Below are 21,912 nucleotides of genomic sequence, written 5' to 3' on the forward strand. Positions count from 1 at the left end.
AAACACCCCTCTGCTTCTCAGATAGCTAATGAGCCGTAATTAGTTCTTGTATACTAAAAAAATTGATTAATTAAAAAAGATTAATACATTAATGAGTTTTTTTTGTCTCGTTTAAATAGTTTGGCTATAACCAAACTTTGATATTGATATATTGAAGGTTACTCTTGACTACATATACTTATTTTCATTATGTGAATATCCATTCATATGAACAAAAAACATTCTCGTCTGAAGAGAAAGTAGCAACCTCAACGCCCAAAAAGGTCCGCCTACATTGACGCCATGTTATTCGGGGTCCACGCTATATGCTTTCTCCTTCTATACTCATCATTTCATCATCATTCTATACCCTTCATCTCACATGTAACGCCCTTCCTTTCCACGCAGCTTCTTTGTCACTCGCAAACGTCCTCTTATATACTAATTCTTGCTCAATCCATTCGCATAACACCACATTCATCTTCGCATTCTCATCTCAGCAGCTCAGCAGCGTCTTTTCTGCTGAGTCAACACTCTACAAGACGTGGAAAATTCTTCTTCTTAATGTTCTTAATGTTTATATCTTTAATTAGATCAAAAGAAAAAAAATACACGATTTAAGTATGTCTTATCTATAACCATAAAAAAATGTCATTAGTCATTTGTCTTAAATATTTGCTCATAGTCGTTTTTTAAATTTATTTGTACATGATAAGATAGAGCAATTCAGTGTAATTAGTAATTATATTTAATAACCCACTTTTAATAAGTTTGTTAATTATATATCGCTTTTTTAGGTTATGTAATGACATTAAAAAGTTGTCATGATATATTGATTTCCCATATTTTTGGGACCATGTCATAGTCTGGTATTACTGTAATGCAACATTGACGTTATCGTTCCGGGGAAGAACCAGCCGTGTGAGTCACAAAAATCCCCGAGCACCCGACTATGTATAGTTATAATATTTATGTATAGGTCATATAACACGTAACCCACTGTGCGTTTATCTATAACGTTCACTGAATGTTTACAAGATGGCGATTGCGTGTTCGCACGTATTTCTAATTTTGACGATCCAAAAGTTTGCAACGGCTATTTATTTTTTGTATGACGTACTTGCATATATATCAGAAGAAATTATATCTTTATTCGCTAGGGCTACGTGCTATGCACCTGGGTATACTTTAGTACTCTTTGTATGCACTTCATGACATACTACATAATATGCGGTAATTAGTACCGCAGGTACCTCCAGTATTTGTAGAATTGAATGATCTGCAATAGGTACCTCCTACCTATGTTAAACCTCGTGTTTTCTTTTTAGTTATCCAGACTCAAAGGGTAAAACGAGACCCTATCACTATGACTTCGTTGTCGGCCAGTCAGAAGGCTGTCTGGACTGTTTAGTGTCTATACCAACTCCACCTTTTGTATTAATATGTGCTTAATTTTGCGGATTTACATAACTTATCCTAACGGTGGAATTCCCGAGACATACAAATACTGTTTAGAGTTTAGGATTCATAAAAACTAACAAATCACGTGGGTATCAAACTAGGCCTACCAAAGTTACTTTTATCGTTACTGGGGAGTTTCATGCAACGGTTATTAATTCGATTTATTAGATTAGTGCTTCCTTCATCCGTTAATATTTTACTGTTCAATATTGAAAGTCCTTGTAATTTTTATAATATTTTATTATTTCAAAACACTTATCGAGAAAATACATTTGATTGGCAATAAAACCATTAGGAAAACTATATAATGTAAGTGTACACATTACCAAATTGTATTGACAATTTGAATGCAAATTAATTGCTTATTACATACTGGAATGATTGAATCACACTTTACTTGGAATTAACAATTTTATTGTTAACATATGCCTGGTATAATATTTTAGGCATTTAAATAAGAATAATGTAATGATCTTATCACTAATTTGTAAAAAAGAAAACAATTACATACCAACATCTTAAAATATTCTAAGTAAAAAACATTTTAGGCCAAATCTTCAACAAATCAAAAATTTTGTATATAGAAATAATTTGTATATAGGACATTTTACAATCCATGTAATAAAAAAATGCCTTGAATACATGTGTTAACAAAAACGGTAGCATCTCTTGAACATGATGTTGACAGTACATAATATATTTTTTTAAAGAATATATTTGGAGATTGCTCCTCCTTATTCGAATATTAATTATCTTTTAATTATGTTGTTAATGGTGGAAGAGCCTGAGGTTGGTATGGGCAAGTACAATCTTGTGTTCATTGCATGCTTCAATCACTTCTTTGTCGTTGTTGGATCCTGCTGGGCTGCCGATGTATTCAACGCCGCACTACGAAAACATACAAATACATTAATATTTTCTTGTAATATGAGTCTAGTTTACATATATTCCGGATGGCAGAAACACTTAATATTCTGGATAACTAAGCAACAAATTCATAAATTTTAGATAAGCATAATCTTATTGAACATAGGCCTGGTGGATCCATATGTTATCAATACTTTAAACTTATAAAGCTGAAGCCTTTATATTTTATTCAGTTCCTATTTGGAAAATATTAATGGTCAGATAGACTATTTATCGCTATTATATCTTCTAGTAATACTGACCTGCACGGCCCTATCGATGTTATCACGGAATGGGAAGAATGCGTCCGAAGCGAGAGCTACGCGGTCCATCTTCTTGATCCATTCTTCGCGTTCCTTCTCAGTCAGCAAGGCAGGCGCCTCGCCGTCGAATAGAGAGTTCCATTGGTCGAACGGTAGATCTGAGCCTAGGGAGAAAAAAGGTTGATTACTTGCTACTATAAAGCTAACCTAACTATATAACAATATAAATTCGGTTGATTAATCATTTGTTATTAACGAACCTGAATCTTATTAGATTCAGATTTATAATATTTTATAAATTCTGAAATATATTTAAGACGCTTTTATGTAGCTGAAGAGATTTGGATGAACCATATAGCGAGCGTTATTACTTGTTTACTAGTAGTGTCATACATTCGTGAATAGCCTGTGAAGTTACTATGTCGTTCACGAGATTTGAATTCATCTCCATTCGCCAAAACCTACTCTAATAAATCAAACTGTTTTTATTTTCGTGATATTAAACATCAATATGTGTATATACGAACCGATGGTTCCATTAACGTAGTTGTCAATAGCATTGGATTGCACGGCGCGGTTGACGCCTTGCTTGAAGCGCATGGCGAGAACTCTCGGGTGGCGCCTCATCCACCACAAAGCAGCCTTACCGCCCGCCAGACGCGTGCAATGGATGCGGGACTGTTGGCCAGCGCCAATGCCTACCACCTGTAAAAAATGAGATTTTAAACATCTGCCTAGCCTTTCCCTAAGATCCAACTTACAGTCACACGACATACACAAAGGTTTAAAGTCAAAGGTTTTTGTTTCATAAATACTTATTATAGGTTCTTACGAAACTTCAATAGTTAGGTGCACGGTTCCAAGTATGCCTTATGGAGAAGAATCACCAAGAATGTCCATAGACACTCTTTTCATAGTGCTTATAATAACTATTACACTATAAGTGATGTTCCAAACAGTGTACTGTAAAATGACTATCTATCTATCTGATCTATCTATATCTGATCTATCTATCTGGTTGAATACCAGTTGTTGAGTTGCGAGCATCAGGGGCCCGATTCTCCTAATTTTACTTAAGCGACCGATTGACGTTCGACTCGATTCGACTGAGTACCAATCCCGACTCGATTATGATTGAAGCGTATGTGGCATTCCGCTATTTTTTCTTTGAAATAAACGTTTTTATCCTTTTCTGTCATTCAATAATGAATCATTTTGTCTGCAAATGATTTACGATTGCATAATGATTGTACAGCAAACTACCGTATAGACCAAAATCATCAAAATAGCAGACCAATCGCACACCAATCAAATGTCAATCGAATACGATTGGTCTTTTATTAGTAGCAGAATGCCCGATATGGTTAAAACTGCTATTACGGTCAATTGCGATTCGATTTCTATTAGATTTTGACATTATTAACTTAGGAGAATCGGGGCCCTGCTTTTTTGACCTGCTTAACTCTGTTTTACATGATAAGACTGGTTGACAGACTTGCTGGTTTCTTATCCTTACTCTGTATATATCTACTATATAAGAGTTGGACAACCATGTCAAGCATTTTTCTGCCTTTGATCAATTGTGATGCGCAACTGTTAGTTAGCCAGTAGCTCCTCTAATATAAAATTATTTATAGACTAGCTAATGCGAAGTAATAATAAATGCCTGATACTATGTGTATATCGGTATTTGTACTACTGCTTATAGGAGCAATGGATAAGATATGAAAGTGCAGTGATAAGAGGGATTTACACAGCAAAAAAAATAAACAACAAAAATAATTAGTTACTAGGATTTTCCTGTTTTTAAATTTGAACAGTATGTAGCTAAGTCATGGAAAAGTATCTAGAGTCTACGCCACAGTTCAAGCCCGGTGGAAAAATGAACTACATTTTGACTTTTTTAAATCGCCTGTAATTACTAAGAAATGGCATAGACATTAGCGCCGCATCGTATAGTATATTCGTGTTCATTACATCACTTCAGCATTCTTTGTTATCAGCGCATCTGACGATTCGATTGTTAAAGGTCACCAGCTCTCAATAATTTTATTGATTACGCGTTACAAATAAATTATAATATCTTAAGGAATTTAAAAAGCTCACATAGTAAGTAGATATAATATAACAAGTCTTACCTGTCCATCTCGAGCATAACACACGGAGTTACTTTGCGTATATTTCAAAGCAATGGTAGCCACAATCAGATCTCTCACGGCGTTCTCTGGAAGCGCATTCTTGTTCGTCACGACATTCTTGAACAGTTCCGGAGTGATCTTAGCGTCATTGCGTCTCTGTTCTAGGGTGAGCCCAAATATTGTCTTTTGCTCGATTAGGTCGGGCTCGTAGTTGGGGTCCATCTAAAATGAAGTTTAAGGATCAATTTAAGATAATGTTTTTTTTTTATAGTTAATGTTTGTAATGTGATGGGATCTCATCCTACTTATATTATAAATGTGAAAGTTTGTGAGAATGTATGGATGTATGTTTGTTATTCAATCACGCAAAAACGGCTGGACCGATTTGATTGAAATTTGGCATTTAGATAGGTGATACCCTGGATTAACACATAGGCTACTTTTTATCAACACACCACGCGGGCGAAGCCGCTGGCGGAAGCTAGTGTCAAATAAATGAATGAAAGAGAAGTATATGAAAACTTATATTTTGCAAAATTCGACTTCCCAGAAAGAGGAAGCTTGTTAATTTGGATGTTTATATTTTTTATGTAAACGAATCTGCTAAAAAAATATGACCATAACTTATAAATTACCTGCAAAACGCAATAGCTTCCACCCTTCTTCTTCTTAAGTATTTCCAAGGCTTCAGCCGAGTATCCGGGTGCCACAATACCATCAGAGACTTCCCGAGAGATGATGCGAGCTGTGATGGCGTCGCATTCGTCAGATATAGCCACGAAATCACCGAACGAACTCATGCGGTCGGCGCCGCGGGCCCGCGCGTATGCACAAGCTAATGGAGTCAGGTTCGGTAGTAAATCTGCTACCATGCAGACGGATGCCTGAGGAAAAAAATATATTATGTAAATTTTACATCTAAATAAGAGAATAATATGAAACATAGAGACAAAACGCGAAGCTCTTAACTTTTTCCTTATCTGTTATATTGTTTTATAATAAACAGTAGTACTCTTATTGAATCTTATCTTATGAAATAGAATTATTTATTTTAGTTAGACACCAGTCATCTCACGATAATAAATAACTAACGTGATTTTCATACATGCCAAGCGCGGATTATGCTGGTTATGAATTCAGAGATATTTTGTCATATATATTTGTTTACAAAAAAAAAGCTATTATTATGACAATCAATGCACAATCATACCTCTTCCTGGCTCAAAGGCAAGCCGACAGCTGCCCCAGCAGGAGACACGTGTTTGAAGCTCGTCGCGGCGGGTAGGCCTAGAGCTTCCTTAAGCTCTTTGACCAACTGCCATGCGTTCAATGCATCACACAAGTTGATGAAGCCGGGCGAACCGTTCAGGGTAGTTAGAGGAAGACGATCGCGGGTCGTGAAAACTTGCGCTGGCTTCTGATGAGGATTCATACCTGAATAGAGAAATTGTTGTTTAGTCTCAGTTTTTTTGTCCATTTTATAACTTACTATCAAGGGTTAGAGTGGCACAAACGAAAAAAAGCGACATATTTTGGCTATGTTTGATGTAATTTTTTGTAAGGGAAAAAGTGAGGTCACTCGAAGTTCACGGCAAATTAGGTAGCTTGATGGCCTAATTGCATGTTATGAACTGATGATCCCAGACTTCACTGTCTTATGAATATACCAACTCGTAGGTGAATGTAAAACTTCTTACCATATCTCAGGGTGAGCTGGGACTGTCCAGCAGAATACTGTTTACGGAAATAGTCGGTTATAGCGAGATCATACTCCGATGTGTGTGTGAATGCTTTAAGCGCCAATCGCTTCCTGCAAATGAGAAGTTATTTGTAGAAATAAATGAAGATCATCCTTCAAATCGTTTTTATACACACAATGTTAATTACCTTTAATTTTCCATAACTTAATATGAAAGACCTGTCAATGACATCGAGATTTTAGTATTTCGAAAAACTACTCATATCTTTCGAAGTATTTTAACAGAGTTATTGACTGGCACATACCTGGTATCAAGAGAAGTTTGATGGTCCTTGTTCTGCTTGAGTTCCTGAATAACTGTATCATAATCGTTGGGGTCACAGATGATGGTCACTCTGTCGTGGTTCTTGGCGGCCGCGCGGAGTAGGGTCACGCCACCGATATCGATGTTCTCAACAGCGTCAGCAATGGTGACGCCGGGCTTCGATACTGTTTGAACGAACGGGTATAAGTTGCACACCACTACGCTGATCATGTCGAAGTTCTGACGCTTCATGTCCTCCTGGTCTGAGGGGGTCACTCTGAAAAGCAGATATGGAGGTGGCATTAGTGTAATTGAATTCGTCAAACAGTCATTGTCAAGAATAAACCTTTTTCTTTCCTAGAACTCACCTTGACAGAATACCAGCATGTACAGCTGGGTGCAAGGTCTTTACCCGCCCTCCGAGCATTTCAGGGGCCTTAGTGATGTCAGATACTTCGGTGACAGCGAGGCCCGCATTGCGGATGGCTGTGGCTGTACCCCCACTAGCCACGAGCCCCAGACCAATTTCTGATAAGCATTTGGCTAAAGGCAGCAAGCCGGTCTTGTCAGACACGCTAAGAAGAGCTGTGGAAGAACAATAATAAGTATCAATGACGTGAGTATTACGAAATAAAAAACAACTCTAAATAAGGTCACATTAGATCAATCAATTGTGGTCTCGCGATACGACACTTATGTCATTGTGCCGTAAGTATAAGATTGGACTAAATGTATAATACTAATACTAAGAATGTTCGAGTGGTGGTTTCTCACAAAGCTACATATTTCTTTTCAGTACCGAATTACTAAATAAAAATATTTCAGAACCTCCTAACTTTGGTGTTAGGTATTAATTAATTCATATTTATTATTTAATTTACAAGAGGCTAATATTAATATTTTTATAACACTTATGGGAGTGTCACTTACCTAATTTTCCATTGGCTGCCATGTTGTGTGTGTCTTATGAATTACTTTATTGTAATGACGATATGTGATAATTGTTCTTGGGGAGCTTATATTAGCTCCGAACACTTGACCTTATGCAGGGGTTCCTGATAACAACACAATCTTGTTTACCAGAGCACTAGGGTTGTCATATATTTTATGTATGGATAAAAAAGTATGGAGACTGAGGTATTTATATTTTACGTCACTATCCTATAGGCTGCTTTAGCTAATGAGGAAAAGATGAAATTTACATTTAAGGGACAAAAACTATCTTGCAAATTACAACGAAAACTCTGCAGTTCAATGCCAAAAAAAATACTTATGCTAAAATGACGTGTTTGTAAACATCTTTTCTTAAACTACACTTTCATTAACTGGTTGTACCTAATATAATATTTATTTACTATTTACCCATCTCATAAAATTGGGGTAACTAGAATATGAGTGCAGAGTGCCCTTATTAAAAAAAGGGTTTTGTAAGAAAAATCAGATATAATGACAATATTTTTGACATTAATTACTTTAATCCCCTGTTTATACACAAATATATTACTTTAGTTATACAGTTTTTAAATCACATAATATCTACTTCATACATACCTACCTACCCAAATAATTTTTATCAAGCATGTACATGGTTACATAGAAGAGTCAGCCCTAATGTTCTTGATTATATATTGTGATGTAAATAACTAGAGTTATTGCTCTGCAATGACAACATTACTGAAAATTAACAAACATCAACTTTCAATGTTTCCATGTCATTATGTGCTTACGTATGTAAGTGATCTACTTGAAAGTGATCAACAAAAACATGATAAATTGTGTTTTTGTCCAATAATTGCATTAACAGATTTATACTTAGATTTAGGATCCCAATACTGTTTGACAGAGGGCTATTGGTGGTATGAATCCAATACATGGACACTCTAGGAGCCTGTAGTATTTAGTTGTTTGCCTTCAATGAAAATCAGTTGATTCCTATCTACTATTCCGTATCTATGGATTGATATGAAATAATAGTGTTGGTACAGTCAACTTCAGGTCAGTGGTAACAGTTTTATAGGAAAATCGTACTTATTACTATTGGGTTAAGGTGCATGACAGTTACCACTGATGTGCGGTCTACCGTACATCATTTGTACACAAAAACCTTTGAAAAATACAATAATTTCAAGAGTAATTAGGAACGATGAAGATTAAGAGTAATTTATTCAAAGTAGGTTTAAATCAGCACTTTTTGAAGGTCAAATTTACAAAAGACAGCTCCCAAAATGACTGCCCTCCACCACAGAACGAAGAAAGTAACATAAAAACAAGCACATAACAACTGCTTATGTAAATGTAATACCCACCTGTATTACATTTAAATCAAAATGTCTAAAAGCAATTTATATTATTTGCAATTATTGATTTTGCTTGAACAATACATAACTAGCAACTTGTAACACTTGTTTTAAAAGTTAGGATAAAAAAAATAATTGTGAACTGTTGACAAGTTAAGAAAACAAGAGCTGGTAAAATTTTATGCCTATGTAAAATAGTTATAACTTGTCTTGCTTATCTAATTAATGTATTGGAATTATGTATTGAGTTTGTTTATAAATTTTAAATTACCTAATTGCTATTGTTCTTTTCTTGGATAAGGTCTGAGGATAGCAAGTTTACCTTGAATTAGTTATGCATAATTAATTAGTTCTTGACTTATAGCAGAATATTTATTTAAGTTATCGTTATGCACTATTTTTAAATGTGTTGATAATTTTACCACCGGCCAAATAAACTGGGATTTTTTTACTTGATTTGTTGGTAGGTATAATAAATTCGAAAATGCATCTAGTCTGTACTTTTGGCCGTGTTGCAGCCTGCAAATTAATTGAGAACAGCGAGCCGAGCAAGCCCTAGATTCTCTAGGTAATACAGCTATCGTAATTGGTAGTATTGGCATTTTCTTTAAGATAATAATATTGCTGGTCTTTCTTAGTTGATATTGCTACAGTAAGTACCATTCGTAACCTACCTACTCAGTTCACAAAATATTCAAGAATATCATAGTTATTATTCATAATTCAAACGTTTAAATAAATTCCATTGAGGTCTTGACAGTATTTGAAAGAGGTTATGATTGATGGAAGTTATCACATGTTTTGTTTAATAAAGTTGAGCTGATAATAGTAAATTCAAATTACTTAACTTGATTAAACAGACCTTTATAATATGGAAGTCAACTTACCTCTAGCTTAGAAATAAGATATCAGAAAGCACTCACTGCATTACAATTATAAACTTTACAAAGTTCAATCAATGGGATTTGTTTTAAAAATAGGAAAATACTAAAATTATCTGTGTATACTTCCATCCATCCATTAATGACAGTGACATTAAAATTGGCACTGACATTTCTAGAGCCAAGGCGCATGAGAGCCATATGAGAGCGCAAATTTTTTAGGTTATGTTGTGATTATAGCATGGAAAAATAAATTATTTATTATAAAATAAAAGTTATGGCAGAACCAGCAGCAACCAAACCTTCGGGCAAGAGTTGGCGTGAAATAAATCAAGAAAGGAAAGCTTTGAAACGTCAGAGAAATGAGGAAAAAATTGTAAAGCGTGAAAAGAGAGTCGCTTTGGAACGCGAAAATGAAGCTAAGGTGCAGGCAGAGGTTGCTCGGGAGAAGAAGAATGCCGAGATTTCGACTGTTAGTATAGCTGTACCGGGTTCTATATTGGAAAATGCCCAGTCAGCGGAACTGCGGACTTATTTAGCGGGTCAGATAGCCAGAGCGGCCTGTGTATTCTGTGTAGACGAAGTGATCGTTTACGACGATATCGGCGACAAGATAAACACTAAGAAGTCCAAATTAGAAGATGGTGATGGTGTCGTCGTTGCACGTAAATCTTGTGTGCAATTGGCTCGTATTTTACAATATTTGGAGTGTCCTCAGTACTTGAGGAAACATTTCTTTCCTTTACACAAAGATTTAGAATTTGCTGGACTCCTCAATCCCTTGGACGCACCACATCACTTGAGAATGTCTAATGATTTTCAGTTCAGGTATAGCTAATTTTAAAAATAATTGTACATTTTTATTTAAGAGTTTACTAAGTTCATAATTATCTATTTACTGACAATATTGCTTTTTTTCTAGGGAAGGAATTACAATGAATAAAAAGACGAAGCCAGGAAGAGGTTCTCAAGTCAATGTCGGACTTCTTCAAGACATTTCCACTGACAAGCTTTTGAACCCAGGTATCAGAGTAACAGTAAAAATGCTTCCTACTCAGGAGGGGGGTAAGAAGCTTAAGGGCAAGATTGTCAGCCTCACTACTCCAAGAGCTGAAACTGGGGTTTATTGGGGATATACTGTCAGAATTGCAAACAACTTGAGTCAAGTGTTTACACAGAGTCCTTATAAGGATGGGTATGTACTTTTTAATTATTCTATTTGTTGTAATATTTTATGTGTAGGTAACTAATAAAATTATTTTTGCAGGTATGATTTAACCATAGGCACTTCTGACAAAGGTTCTCCTATTGATGAACTGCCAGACAGAGATGTTAAATATAATCATGCACTTATTGTTTTTGGAGGGTTACATGGTATTGAAGCAGCATTAGAAAATGATGAGCAACTGAAGGCTGAAGAAGCCAATTTACTGTTCAATCATTACATCAATGTGTTACCTACTCAAGGTTCTAGAACTATCAGAACTGAAGAAGCAGTTCTCATTACTCTGGCAGGTCTTAGAAACAAATTGAAAGCTACAAATGAGCCAATGGCCTTTACAGGTACTGGTATCGCTGTAAGTTCATCATTCCCCACCTCAAAAGTGGAATTATCAGATTCAGGCACTGATAATAATTTAGATTTAAGTAGATTTGACTAATTATAATAAACACGTCAAATGATTTAATAGTTTTATTTCAAAATAACCTCAGTAGAAAAATATGTCTTTTAAACCCTTAAATATAATGGAAGAATGTGTGACTTTCAAGTCAAATGCTAGGAACATGAATTATCTTTTCTCAATAGCTTGTTGAACAGTGTCTCTCAGTGATCTGATGGTTGCTGCCTGATCAGCTGCTCCTATAACAGCTGTTCCCGATACAATCATGTTAGCCCCTGCCTGTAATTAAAATATTTAATGCACTATTTAACACATTACGTATTTATGATAATAAGAAACACTAATCCCAAAAGGTGTAGTTTATAGGAAAAAAAATAAAGCTTGTTACACTTACATTGGCACAGCAACTTATGGTAGCTGGTCCTACCCCACCATCCACTTCAATATCCAGTAGTGGATAGTGTTCTCTCAGGTATTTCACTTTGGTCATTTGGTCCTCCATAAACTTTTGACCACCAAAGCCTGGTTCAACTGTCATTATAAGCACCATATCAGATATGGATATGTATTTTTCAACTTCTGAAACTGGTGTACCTGGTTTTATTGCAAGCCCAACCTAGAAATTAAAAACTTATTATCGACTATCCTGAATACTTTCCCGGTAATCCAATGAGTGTAGTTGCCATAGTACTGTAGTGTAACAGTTAAATTTTATTTGATAAATGGCATCCAACCAGTAGTAGACTTTAAACAGTTATACCTTCATCCCATTTTCCCTTATTTTTCGACATACTTCTACAACATTATCAACTGGTTCAATATGGAATGTATATTGATTAACTCCAGCGTCTGCCATTGGCACAATCCACTGAAACATAAAATATGTGTGAACATAGCTAGAACAATTAATTTTCAATTGTAAACCTGAGATTTTAGTAAGTTTTAGTCTAGTTTTAAAATAAATACAACAAAAAAAAGTATTTTTATTGTTTTGAAACTAACCTGTTCTGGTTTTGAAACCATCATGTGGGTCTCAAAAAATACATCTTTAATTTTGTTGCGTAAGCATTTTACTACCGGGTGGCCCAAAGTCAAATTAGGGACGAAGTGGCCATCCATAACATCTAAATGTAAATAATCAGCACCATTATCCAGCAATTTTTGAGATTCCTCGTAGAGTCTTGACAAATCAGAGTTCAAGATCGAAGGACCGATCAGTGCTTTTAAATTTCGACTCATCTTTTCTTATTTCTTTGTAAACACTGAAATCTTTAAAGATGAAACTAACTATTTCTATGCCGTAATACAATTTGATAAAGTTTCTTTAGAGGTGACACTTGACATTTAGGTTATCTTTTGCTTTTTTTTTTTTTTTTTTTTTTTTTTTTTTTGCCCATAGGGCAGGCTAAAGTCTTTCGACCATACTGCCTAGTCTTTCGTAGGTATTTATTTCTTTCGTAATATTTTTTTAAAATTTTGTCATACGTGTTTAATTCATGTCAAATCAATAATTTTTTGTCAAGTCATTGTCTTCTTTTATTATCCAGGTTTTTTTTTCCTAATCCAGCCGTTAAAGGCATAATTTCATGTCAAGTCATATCAATTTTTTTTTTTTTTTTTTTTTTTAAAGACAGTGTCAACGTATTTTTTACGTCAAGTTAATGTTATTTAAAGGTTTCACCTTTTTCCCCTATTCATATGCTATTATTTATTTATATACACCATAAATTAGACAAATATAATAGAATATTTTAAAAACTATATATAAATTATATATACAAAGGTAATGCTAACTTTTATGAACATTTAAATGTCATTAACTGTTTCCAATATGAATCTGTACAAATATATACAGGGTTACTGGTAAGTAGACCGCATCCTTTCAGGAGGTGATAGTATAGGTCAATCATAGACATAATATTAGTAAACAGGACTGCGCATATAAACCCAAAAAACGAGCCGAGTGAAACAGTTAGTACGGAGGCTGTCTGTCCCTTTCTAATAGGGTGACTATGAGATTAAGCTATGTGAGACAAATCCGAATTTGCTAAGATTATTAAACACAGATTAGTATTGAAGTTTTAACTTACGCAGTTTGTGACCTTAAGATACTAATAAAGGCTTTTAATAATTAGCGGAAATTAGCAGTATAAAAGCAGGAAGATTCGAAGTGAAGACTGTTTTTTTTGTATTTCTACTTCATATATAGACTGCTGAGCCATTTATGTCGCCTTTCTTCATTTTTTGGGAAGCTATAACAATAGTACAACAGTTTTAAAATCCATCACCCATATTTTACCCCCGTTACAAGAATTCATGGGCACCCTAGTTGTTTGGTTTACGAAAATGTTATTATTAGCTAACCTGTGGAACGATATATTGCAACCACCATAGGATTCACTTTTGCAAGTAGAAACACAGCACTTTTTCACCATTTTAATAGTTTAAATTGATTTAATACAAAAAAAAATAAACAAAATTTTAAATGCTGATTACGCGCCAAGAATGTTCAGGGTTACCGCTAGAAAATAAAAAAAAGCAAAACAAAAATTTATGTTGTTTATGTTTTAATAATAAATACGAATAAATTAATGCGATTGTTATTAATTTGTTGACTTACAATTGTTAAAATAAGATAAAAATATAAGTGATTAAATTGTTTTTGGGAAGACAAAACTTTTGATCACAACATTTTTTTTATGCTGGCAAGGTGTTAGAAAGAGACAAACAGCCTCCGTTCGAACTATCCCTCTCGGCTCGGATTTGCCTCTGTGTATTATGCAACCAATTTAGTACCTTATTGCGTTAGAATAGAGTTCATTTTCGTAAATATATATTTTGAGCGTGCGCAATCTTGTTTATTAATATTATATCTATGAGGTCAATACGGACAAATTTGACCCTGGGATACACTGGGCAAAAGTTAACCCGTTTCAAGATAATCGAATTTCAAGATCAGTCGTCTAGGTACACGTATAAATTTTCATTATTAGTCAAAAGTCTTGTTTTTGTGGATTTTTGTGTGTTTTTGGATAGAAGATGAATCATTTCATAATAACAAACCATAAAACTGTACAAATCACAGAGGAAATTATAGCGAACAGCAATTACTTTTTTAGTAGATATTTTCTCAAAAATATTACTCTTCATTTTTTTGTGCAGAATACTTAAAAAACATCTACATTTATCTAGCTATCCAAAAAGCCACAAAACACACAAAAATCCGCAAAAACGAGACTTTTAACTAGTAATAAAAATGTATACGTGTACCTAGACGACTTGTAAAGAAAAGATCTTAAAATTCGATTATCTTGAAACGGGTTAACTTTTGCCCAGTGTATCCCAGGGTCAAATTTGTCCGTATTGACCTATACTATCACCTCCTGAAAGGATGCGGTCTACTTACCAGTAACCCTGTATAAGTTGAAGCATTCATAAGCAACTCCTGTAAGCTAAGCGGGACCATTTCAGGATTTTTGTAAATTTTTAGAAGCTCATCCGACAACACAAGGCGCTGAATGTTGAAAGACGAACACTCAAAAAAGATGTGATGTAGTGTTTGAACCTTTTGCAATTGACAATAATCACAATATGCTGAGCTGACCATTTTGAGACGATGAAGATGATAATTTAATCTGCAATGACCAAAACGCATACGACAAATAATTGAATAAAATTTCCTATTAAAAAAAATGTTATTTTTACAGAACCAAGGTACAGTATTAACTTGGACATCGAGAGTATTAAACCATGAACCCACATTTTCATTGTGCACACAATTATATGAATGTCTCCTCCACGCTTCACACATGCGTTGCCTTAAGAGACTAACTACATCTGTGTAAGGTATGGAAACACTTTTATCGCTGCTGGGAATTGAATCCTCTAGTTCGACAATTTTTTTGGCAAGATAGTCTGCTTTTTCATTTCCTTTAACGCCAATATGAGATGGTACCCATACAAATTGAACTTCAATATTTGACTCAATCAATTGTACCCACATTTCCTTAATCAGATGAATAATGTAGTTAGTGTTAGCATGGAATTTATTATTTGCTATATTTTGTAGGACACTCATGCTATCACTTATTATGACCCATTTACTAGACTCTAAATTGGATTTTTTTATATGTTTCAGTGCACTCAAGATTGCAACAGCTTCAGCTGTAAAAATACTGGCATTTTTGTCAACTTTCATGCCTATACCGATATTTGAAGTAGGCTCATAAATAGCAAAAGAAGCCGCTCTATCATTCTTGGAACCATCAGTATATACAAATTTGTGATCTGACCACTCTGACAACATATTATACACATCCTCTTTAGAAGACAATTCTTTTCTCTTCTTTATAATGACAGTTATAGCTGGAAATTTACTACTAAATGAACCTTCATAACAAGGCAGGATATGTTTTGATTGATGAATGTTAATATTTTCAATAAAAGCTCTAAATTTTTTAAGACTTTGTAATATATAAAAAGGTTTTAAAGTAGTATGTGTAGCTAAATGTACAAGATTGTTTAAAAGACTATTACCAGAAACACTATAAAGCTTCAGAAAGAATCTTTCCAATAAGAAATCAAAACGAATAGCTAGAGGTGCAACATTACATTCAATCTGCAAAGCGTTCACAGGAGTACTTCTGAATGCCCCAGTAATAACCCGCAAACATTTGTTTTGCAAAATATTTAAACTATTTACATGTTTTGAATCTGCAGCAAAGCAATAAAAACCATATTCAAAGTGACTACGTACTAAAGATTTATATAACAATAATAATATTTTTGGGTCTGCTCCCCAGTAAGTTCCACTCAAGGATTTTAAAACATTAAAACCTCTATTTGCTTTGGCAACAATATTCCTAATGTAATTACTCCAGGACAAATTGTGTGTAAATATAACTCCCAAAAATCTAACTTCAAGAGAGCTGGGTAATGCACAATTATGATACAACACAGCGGGTAAATTATGATTCCGCTTACCGAAAACGACTACTTTGGACTTTAATGGATTGATAGTGAGATCAAGGTAAGAGAAGTAATTGTGCAAATGTGTTAATGCAACATTGACTGTCTCAACTACTTGCGAAATGTTCTTCCCAGATGAATAAACCACAAGATCATCTGCAAACTGTAGATTTTTAACTTGAGCCCCTAAAATTAAATTTAATCTATGTATATACAATATAAATATTAAAGGTGACAATATTCCACCTTGACAAACTCCCTTAGCCGATAGTCTAGGACCATAAAGGTGCCTATTAAATTTTACGAATACTTCCCTATTATTAAGGAAATTTGATAGCCAATTAATGATTTTTCCCGGAATCCCTATCTGTGATAACTCATCACATAGAATATCTATATTTACACTATTAAATGCACCTGCAACATCAAAGAACACTCCAACCAAATTTTCATTTGCTGTTATGGATTTATAAATATCAAGCTGCAGTTGACAAATACTTTCACGAGCGGAACGATTCCTACGAAAACCAAATTGATTTGATGGTAAGATACTATTTTTTTCTATATAAAATTCTAAGCGTTGTTTTAACAGTTGTTCAAACAATTTACCAACACAAGAAGTAAGAGCTATGGGGCGATAAGAATCAGGACACATTTTAGTTTTATCAGGTTTTAGAATGGGTACTAGGCAATCAACCTTCCAATTATGGGGTATAATATCATTTTCCCATAACAAATTCAAAATTTGTAGAAATAATTTTAAACCTGAAATATTAAGTTTTTTGAAAAGTATATACGGCATTCCGTCAAGACCACATGTGGTATCTCTCCTGGAAGTTATAGCCGCCATCAACTCTTGCAATGTAAAGGGATCAAGCATGTAGCAATTACTAGAATTACAACCAGAAGTGAAAATTTTTTCACTTGATGGGACAAAATCTGGTGTATATTTTTTAAGAAAATCTAAAATCCATGTATCGTCTTCATGACCACTGACATTGTATGTTTTATTATATTTGCGCATAAATTTCCATATTATTGATATCGGTGTAGATCTATTAAAAGTTTCACAAAGGGAAAACCAACTTTTTTGCCTTTCTGTTTTTAAAACCAGTTTTTTAACTGCCCGTAACCTTTTAAATTGCAAATAAGTTTCTTCGGATGGATTATTTTTAAATTCCACATATGCGTTTCTGAAGTTTATTACAGCTTCCGCGCACTTTTGATTCCACCAAGGAAGCGAAGGTCGCTTATTACTTCTAATGCAACAAGATCTATTGGAAGAATGTGCAGAACTGACTATAGAATTGGCGGCTGCTGTGCGCAAAATGCTACAAAATCTAAGATATGTGTCAGTAATACATAAACTGTCGATTTCAAAATCATATAGCAATTCATCAACACTACTGGTATATCTCTTCCAATCTACCAATTTGTAATTTGGATAAACAGGCAAATGCTCAACATTAGAAGAATAATGACTGTTGTTAATGTAACTATTATTGCTAATCACTGCTTTTATGATTACAGGGATGTGATAACTGCTACCAAGAGGACAATCATGTACGTTCCATTCACAATAGGCATGATGACAAATTTTTAAATTCCTTTGTATGATGTAGGTATACGTCTATTTTATATGAAAAATTATTAATTTTAAGAAAATGCGAAGTTTTTTTATCAAATAATTGCATTTTTCTCTGTCCACTTTGAATCCAGCGCGAAAACGCTTGTCAGTGTCATGTCGTCACTTGTGACGTCACGACTGAAATTACAAGACGCGAGTAAACAACGCTCGTGCAATAATTAAGTTTTTTGTGTTATTAAATATGAATTCGAAAGGGCATAGGTGTTGTGGGGTCCCCCAGTGTAAGAACACATCCTAAACAACTCCTGATAAGTTATTTGTGTACGTTCCTCACAATAAAAAAATACGAAACAAGTGGCTTAAACTTGCAAAGCGAGATTCAAAAGCAATATTGCCCAGGGTACAACTTTATGTTTGTGAAGATCACTTTGATGTAAGTTATTACATAGTTCTCTAGATTCTAGCATAGTTTATAATGTAAATAACTATTTCGAGGTTAGGTTTCATCTCTCATTGTTTTTTAATTAAACTAGTATACTTACATGGAAGTTTTAACATTTCTAAATTCAGCTGAACAAAAATCTTTATTTGATGCCAAAAACTTTCCCAGCATTATGATATCAATTCTAGGCAAATTAGCGCTGTTTGCCTTGATAAATCCGGGCTCCATAACTCGTGTTATAAACAATTAATTAATTAAAAACAAAGATCACAGTGGAAGTTCACAATAACGAAATGTGACGTTCTCGCGCTTTCGCGCGAGTTGTTTTCAGAGATGACGTCACGAGCTCTGATTGGTGTTCAAGATATCATGGCGGATTGCCTTATTTCGTAATTTTATTTTATAAAAATACATATTAATCACATTATTAATAAAGAAAACAATGCGCGTTTTATATTCCAAGCTTCAAGTTTAATTTAATAAATATATTATTTTAATGATTTTTGATTACTGTCATCATGCCTATTCAGCGCTAAAGATGATGAAACTAATGTCAAATCCAACGCATTAGGACGCCAAGTCAAGGAGCCAACAGTAGTTGGTTGACCATCATTGAGCAGAACCAAATTATTATCATCAATAACCTGTAGAATACTGCGCCCACGCACAGAGTCCGAGCCACAGCCCCAAGATGTGTGATGAGCATTAAAATCACCAGCCAATATGAAAGGTTCAGGAATAGATTTTATTAATAGATCCAATTTTTCCTTTGAGAATTGCGGATTACAATTCAAAGGACTATAAAGACTGACTATACATAACTCTTTGTTATTTACTTTTATTTTAACACAAATATTTTGTAATGAGTTATCACAGAAGGTTTTAATTTGAGTATAATTAATACTTTTATGAATGATTATTGCAACACCATTATGTTTGTTACCAATATCATTTCTTTCAATATTATAATGTTTAATTTTAAAATCGTGTTGCGGTTTTAACCACGTTTCACTAATGATTGCCAGATGAATATTGTGTCTATAAAGAAAGTCAATAAATATATGTTTGTTACTATTTAAGCTTTGTGCATTCCATTGGACAATATTTAATTCCGAAATATCCATTAACAGGCAGAAGAAAATTTATCACATAAAGTTGATTTGAGAGCTTCTTTAATCGACATTGAATTAATGGGTGTTTGTTTATTGCTTAATATTTTCGTAAGTGTTTCCACTAATGTATTTATAAATTTGTCTGATTTCATAAGATTATTTATTTGCGTGTCAATATTGCGTGCCGTTAGAGCTGGGAATGAATTCACATTAAAAAGGTCTGAATAAGTGGCGTTTCGAGATTTTATTTTATTTTCCTCTACCTGCTGTTTTTTAATTGGACAAGCTGAAGATATTGCAATGTGATTGCCCTTGCAATTTGCACATTTGGCATCCTGCGGAGCAACGTTACATTTTTTAAAATTGTGTTGCTCAGAACAGATCGAGCAGACTTCCGAGTTTTTACAAAATTTGGCGATATGCCCATATCGCATGCATTTAAGGCATTGCTTAACAGGAGGGATATATTTATTTACCTCATGCCGCCAAGAATCCAAATATATGTACTGCGGTAAGATGGTTGAGGCAAAAGTAACCGCTACTGCCTGTGTAGGAACGAAAGAGAACTTACCTCCATCACCTCTTACCCTGCGCATGAAACGCCTTACCTGGATGACATTTTTTGAACTACCAATCAACGAAAAAATTTCTTTATTTGCCATATCAACTGGTACTGAAGTGAGTACCCCAGTGACCTCAGTATCACCAGCAGGAATAGACGCTCTGAGCGATAATTGCTCCAGCAGTTTTTTGTTCTTCAGGAACATATTTGCGTTGTTCGGTAAGTCGAAAGTGACGCCAACCTTGTATCTATTAATGCTTCGCAAGTGCATCACCCCAGACACACCATGCTCCCGTATGCCCTTAGATAGAGCCATACGATCTCTGTCAGTAAAAGTCCTGCCTTCGTCAATATGGTTAAGGAAGACAACCAACTCCTCCTTCTTACAGTCCTCCGGATACTTCCGTGCGTAGCCTTTGACTTTGTAAATGGCATATTTATCTTTAGACTCCTCGACTTTGGAGTTGGAGCATGCCGACACCACCGAAAGTTCGGAGTCCGAATCTACGGACTCAGGCCGAATCACGTCTGGAGGGACATCTATGAGATCATCTTTCCGCCGCCTCTTCTTCCCCATATTTACAACTATTTATTTACAACTATTTATTTACACTGTATTCACACTATTATTTACAAATATAGTCCCGAGAAAACCTAATATTTTAATTTTAATTTGCTTCAAAATTAAAAAGCGCGCCTTTCCACTTCAATGGTTCCCGCCTTTTCGTTATCTTTTGCGCGCCGGCGCCATTCATATTGGCCAATAGAATGGCCGCTCGCTATAGCCAAGGATGGGATAAATATATACGACTATTTTATCGATAACACAAAATGTGAATTGTAACTAAAATAATACAATACTGAATAAGTGCTATTTTGTCTTAAGGGTTGTGGGCACATCTGTCCGATGTGGCTGCAAATTCAAATTCAGTAAATTAACGGAGTATGTAGGATTAAGGAAGGATAGAAGAAATGTAAGGATCGACGTCTCTTATACGTAACGGCGCGAAACGAAACCTGAGCAACGGACCAAGGTGCGAGGCAGACGAGGCGGGGAGGGGTGCAAGCAGTGGGGTGCGGCAGCGGCGCCGCTCAGTAGACATGGGCAAAATGTGTCATTGAAAAGAAAAGATAGATATGCATCTTTCAATCACTGGGATATGAATCACTCTTTCATATCTTTATATCAGTAGCTCAGTATAACTCAGTAGCTCGTTTAAACTCGCAGCTCGTGTGCGGCTCACTCATTCAAATAGATCATTCAGATATAGTGATAGGTTGGTTGTTGTTTGCATCTTTCTGATATATTGAGCGGTTGCGATTGAACAACTTTTTTCTAATTAAAAAAAAATACTATTCTTATGACTGTAGGTACAACCTACTTCTTTTATGTTAATTAGTTCAATGAATAGTCAATCGCAATCTAGTATTGAGTATAAGCATTAGTTTAGTAAGTATTAGAAAATAAAAATAGAAATAGCCTTCTGATTTCCTTTCATACTTTACACAGGCTTAGGACTGTCTACCTACGAAATTATTTACGTGAAAAATAAATTTTAGTTCAAAATGTGTATTTCGAGTCAAAACATGTTTGTTCGGTAGGCGGTAAGTTTTCAATACATTTGACAAGATTATAATACCGAAATATTCACTAAGGACAAACAATTATAAGCCTTATGCGTGAGCAATA

General features: G+C 34.6%; 3 protein-coding genes and 1 long non-coding RNA gene across 5 annotated transcripts; 2 read left to right on the top strand and 2 right to left on the bottom strand.

Moving 5' to 3' along the window:
* Nucleotides 1-1,665: 1,665 nt before the first annotated feature.
* LOC124632176 (bifunctional purine biosynthesis protein ATIC) lies at nucleotides 1,666-10,063 on the bottom strand. Of its 2 annotated transcripts, none has more exons than XM_047166890.1 (11): nucleotides 9,935-10,063; nucleotides 7,681-7,805; nucleotides 7,119-7,335; nucleotides 6,752-7,027; nucleotides 6,445-6,557; nucleotides 5,958-6,181; nucleotides 5,383-5,631; nucleotides 4,748-4,969; nucleotides 3,137-3,314; nucleotides 2,610-2,773; nucleotides 1,666-2,328 (listed from the first exon to the last, which is right to left on the bottom strand). In XM_047166890.1, the coding sequence occupies exons 2-11, from the start codon at nucleotides 7,700-7,702 to the stop codon at nucleotides 2,209-2,211; spliced, it is 1,785 nt and encodes a 594-aa protein (XP_047022846.1). In that variant the 5' UTR covers nucleotides 7,703-7,805; nucleotides 9,935-10,063; the 3' UTR covers nucleotides 1,666-2,208. The 2 variants fall into 2 exon arrangements, with proteins under 2 accessions (XP_047022846.1, XP_047022847.1); XM_047166891.1 differs by lacking the exon at nucleotides 9,935-10,063 and adding an exon at nucleotides 9,722-9,819.
* Nucleotides 10,064-10,090: 27 nt separating this feature from the next.
* Nucleotides 10,091-11,611, top strand: LOC124632177 (putative methyltransferase C9orf114). The gene is made up of 3 exons (XM_047166893.1): nucleotides 10,091-10,756; nucleotides 10,851-11,123; nucleotides 11,196-11,611. Exons 1-3 carry the CDS (start codon nucleotides 10,206-10,208, stop codon nucleotides 11,587-11,589), a joined length of 1,218 nt encoding a protein of 405 aa, XP_047022849.1. The 5' UTR covers nucleotides 10,091-10,205; the 3' UTR covers nucleotides 11,590-11,611.
* On the bottom strand, nucleotides 11,607-21,015 carry LOC124632178 (ribulose-phosphate 3-epimerase). The gene is made up of 5 exons (XM_047166894.1): nucleotides 20,954-21,015; nucleotides 12,553-12,903; nucleotides 12,311-12,418; nucleotides 11,945-12,166; nucleotides 11,607-11,829 (listed from the first exon to the last, which is right to left on the bottom strand). The coding sequence occupies exons 2-5, from the start codon at nucleotides 12,787-12,789 to the stop codon at nucleotides 11,719-11,721; spliced, it is 678 nt and encodes a 225-aa protein (XP_047022850.1). The 5' UTR covers nucleotides 12,790-12,903; nucleotides 20,954-21,015; the 3' UTR covers nucleotides 11,607-11,718.
* On the top strand, nucleotides 13,194-15,105 carry LOC124632179. The gene is made up of 2 exons (XR_006984593.1): nucleotides 13,194-13,333; nucleotides 15,041-15,105. It is a non-coding gene; the product is annotated as an uncharacterized LOC124632179 (long non-coding RNA).
* Nucleotides 21,016-21,912: the final 897 nt, after the last annotated feature.

The sequence above is a fragment of the Helicoverpa zea genome, chromosome 7 (assembly GCF_022581195.2).
Source record: "Helicoverpa zea isolate HzStark_Cry1AcR chromosome 7, ilHelZeax1.1, whole genome shotgun sequence".
Lineage (NCBI taxonomy): Eukaryota > Metazoa > Arthropoda > Insecta > Lepidoptera > Noctuidae > Helicoverpa > Helicoverpa zea.

Bases quoted from the DNA above. Each gene is read 5' to 3' on its own strand.
- LOC124632177 (XM_047166893.1), top strand. From the start codon at position 10,206: ATGGCAGAACCAGCAGCAACCAAACCTTCGGGCAAGAGTTGGCGTGAA. The intron at 10,757-10,850 runs GTATAGCTAATT...CTTTTTTTCTAG, and splicing joins TCTAATGATTTTCAGTTCAG to GGAAGGAATTACAATGAATA. The intron at 11,124-11,195 runs GTATGTACTTTT...TTATTTTTGCAG, and splicing joins CAGAGTCCTTATAAGGATGG to GTATGATTTAACCATAGGCA.
- LOC124632176 (XM_047166890.1), bottom strand. From the start codon at position 7,702: ATGGCAGCCAATGGAAAATTAG. The intron at 7,336-7,680 runs GTAAGTGACACT...GTTCTTCCACAG, and splicing joins GGCAGCCAATGGAAAATTAG to CTCTTCTTAGCGTGTCTGAC. The intron at 6,558-6,751 runs GTATGTGCCAGT...TCTCATTTGCAG, and splicing joins CAAACTTCTCTTGATACCAG to GAAGCGATTGGCGCTTAAAG.
- LOC124632178 (XM_047166894.1), bottom strand. From the start codon at position 12,789: ATGAGTCGAAATTTAAAAGCACTGATCGGTCCTTCGATCTTGAACTCT. The intron at 12,419-12,552 runs GTTAGTTTCAAA...TTTATGTTTCAG, and splicing joins TGGTTTCAAAACCAGAACAG to TGGATTGTGCCAATGGCAGA. The intron at 11,830-11,944 runs GTAAGTGTAACA...TTTTAATTACAG, and splicing joins CCATAAGTTGCTGTGCCAAT to GCAGGGGCTAACATGATTGT.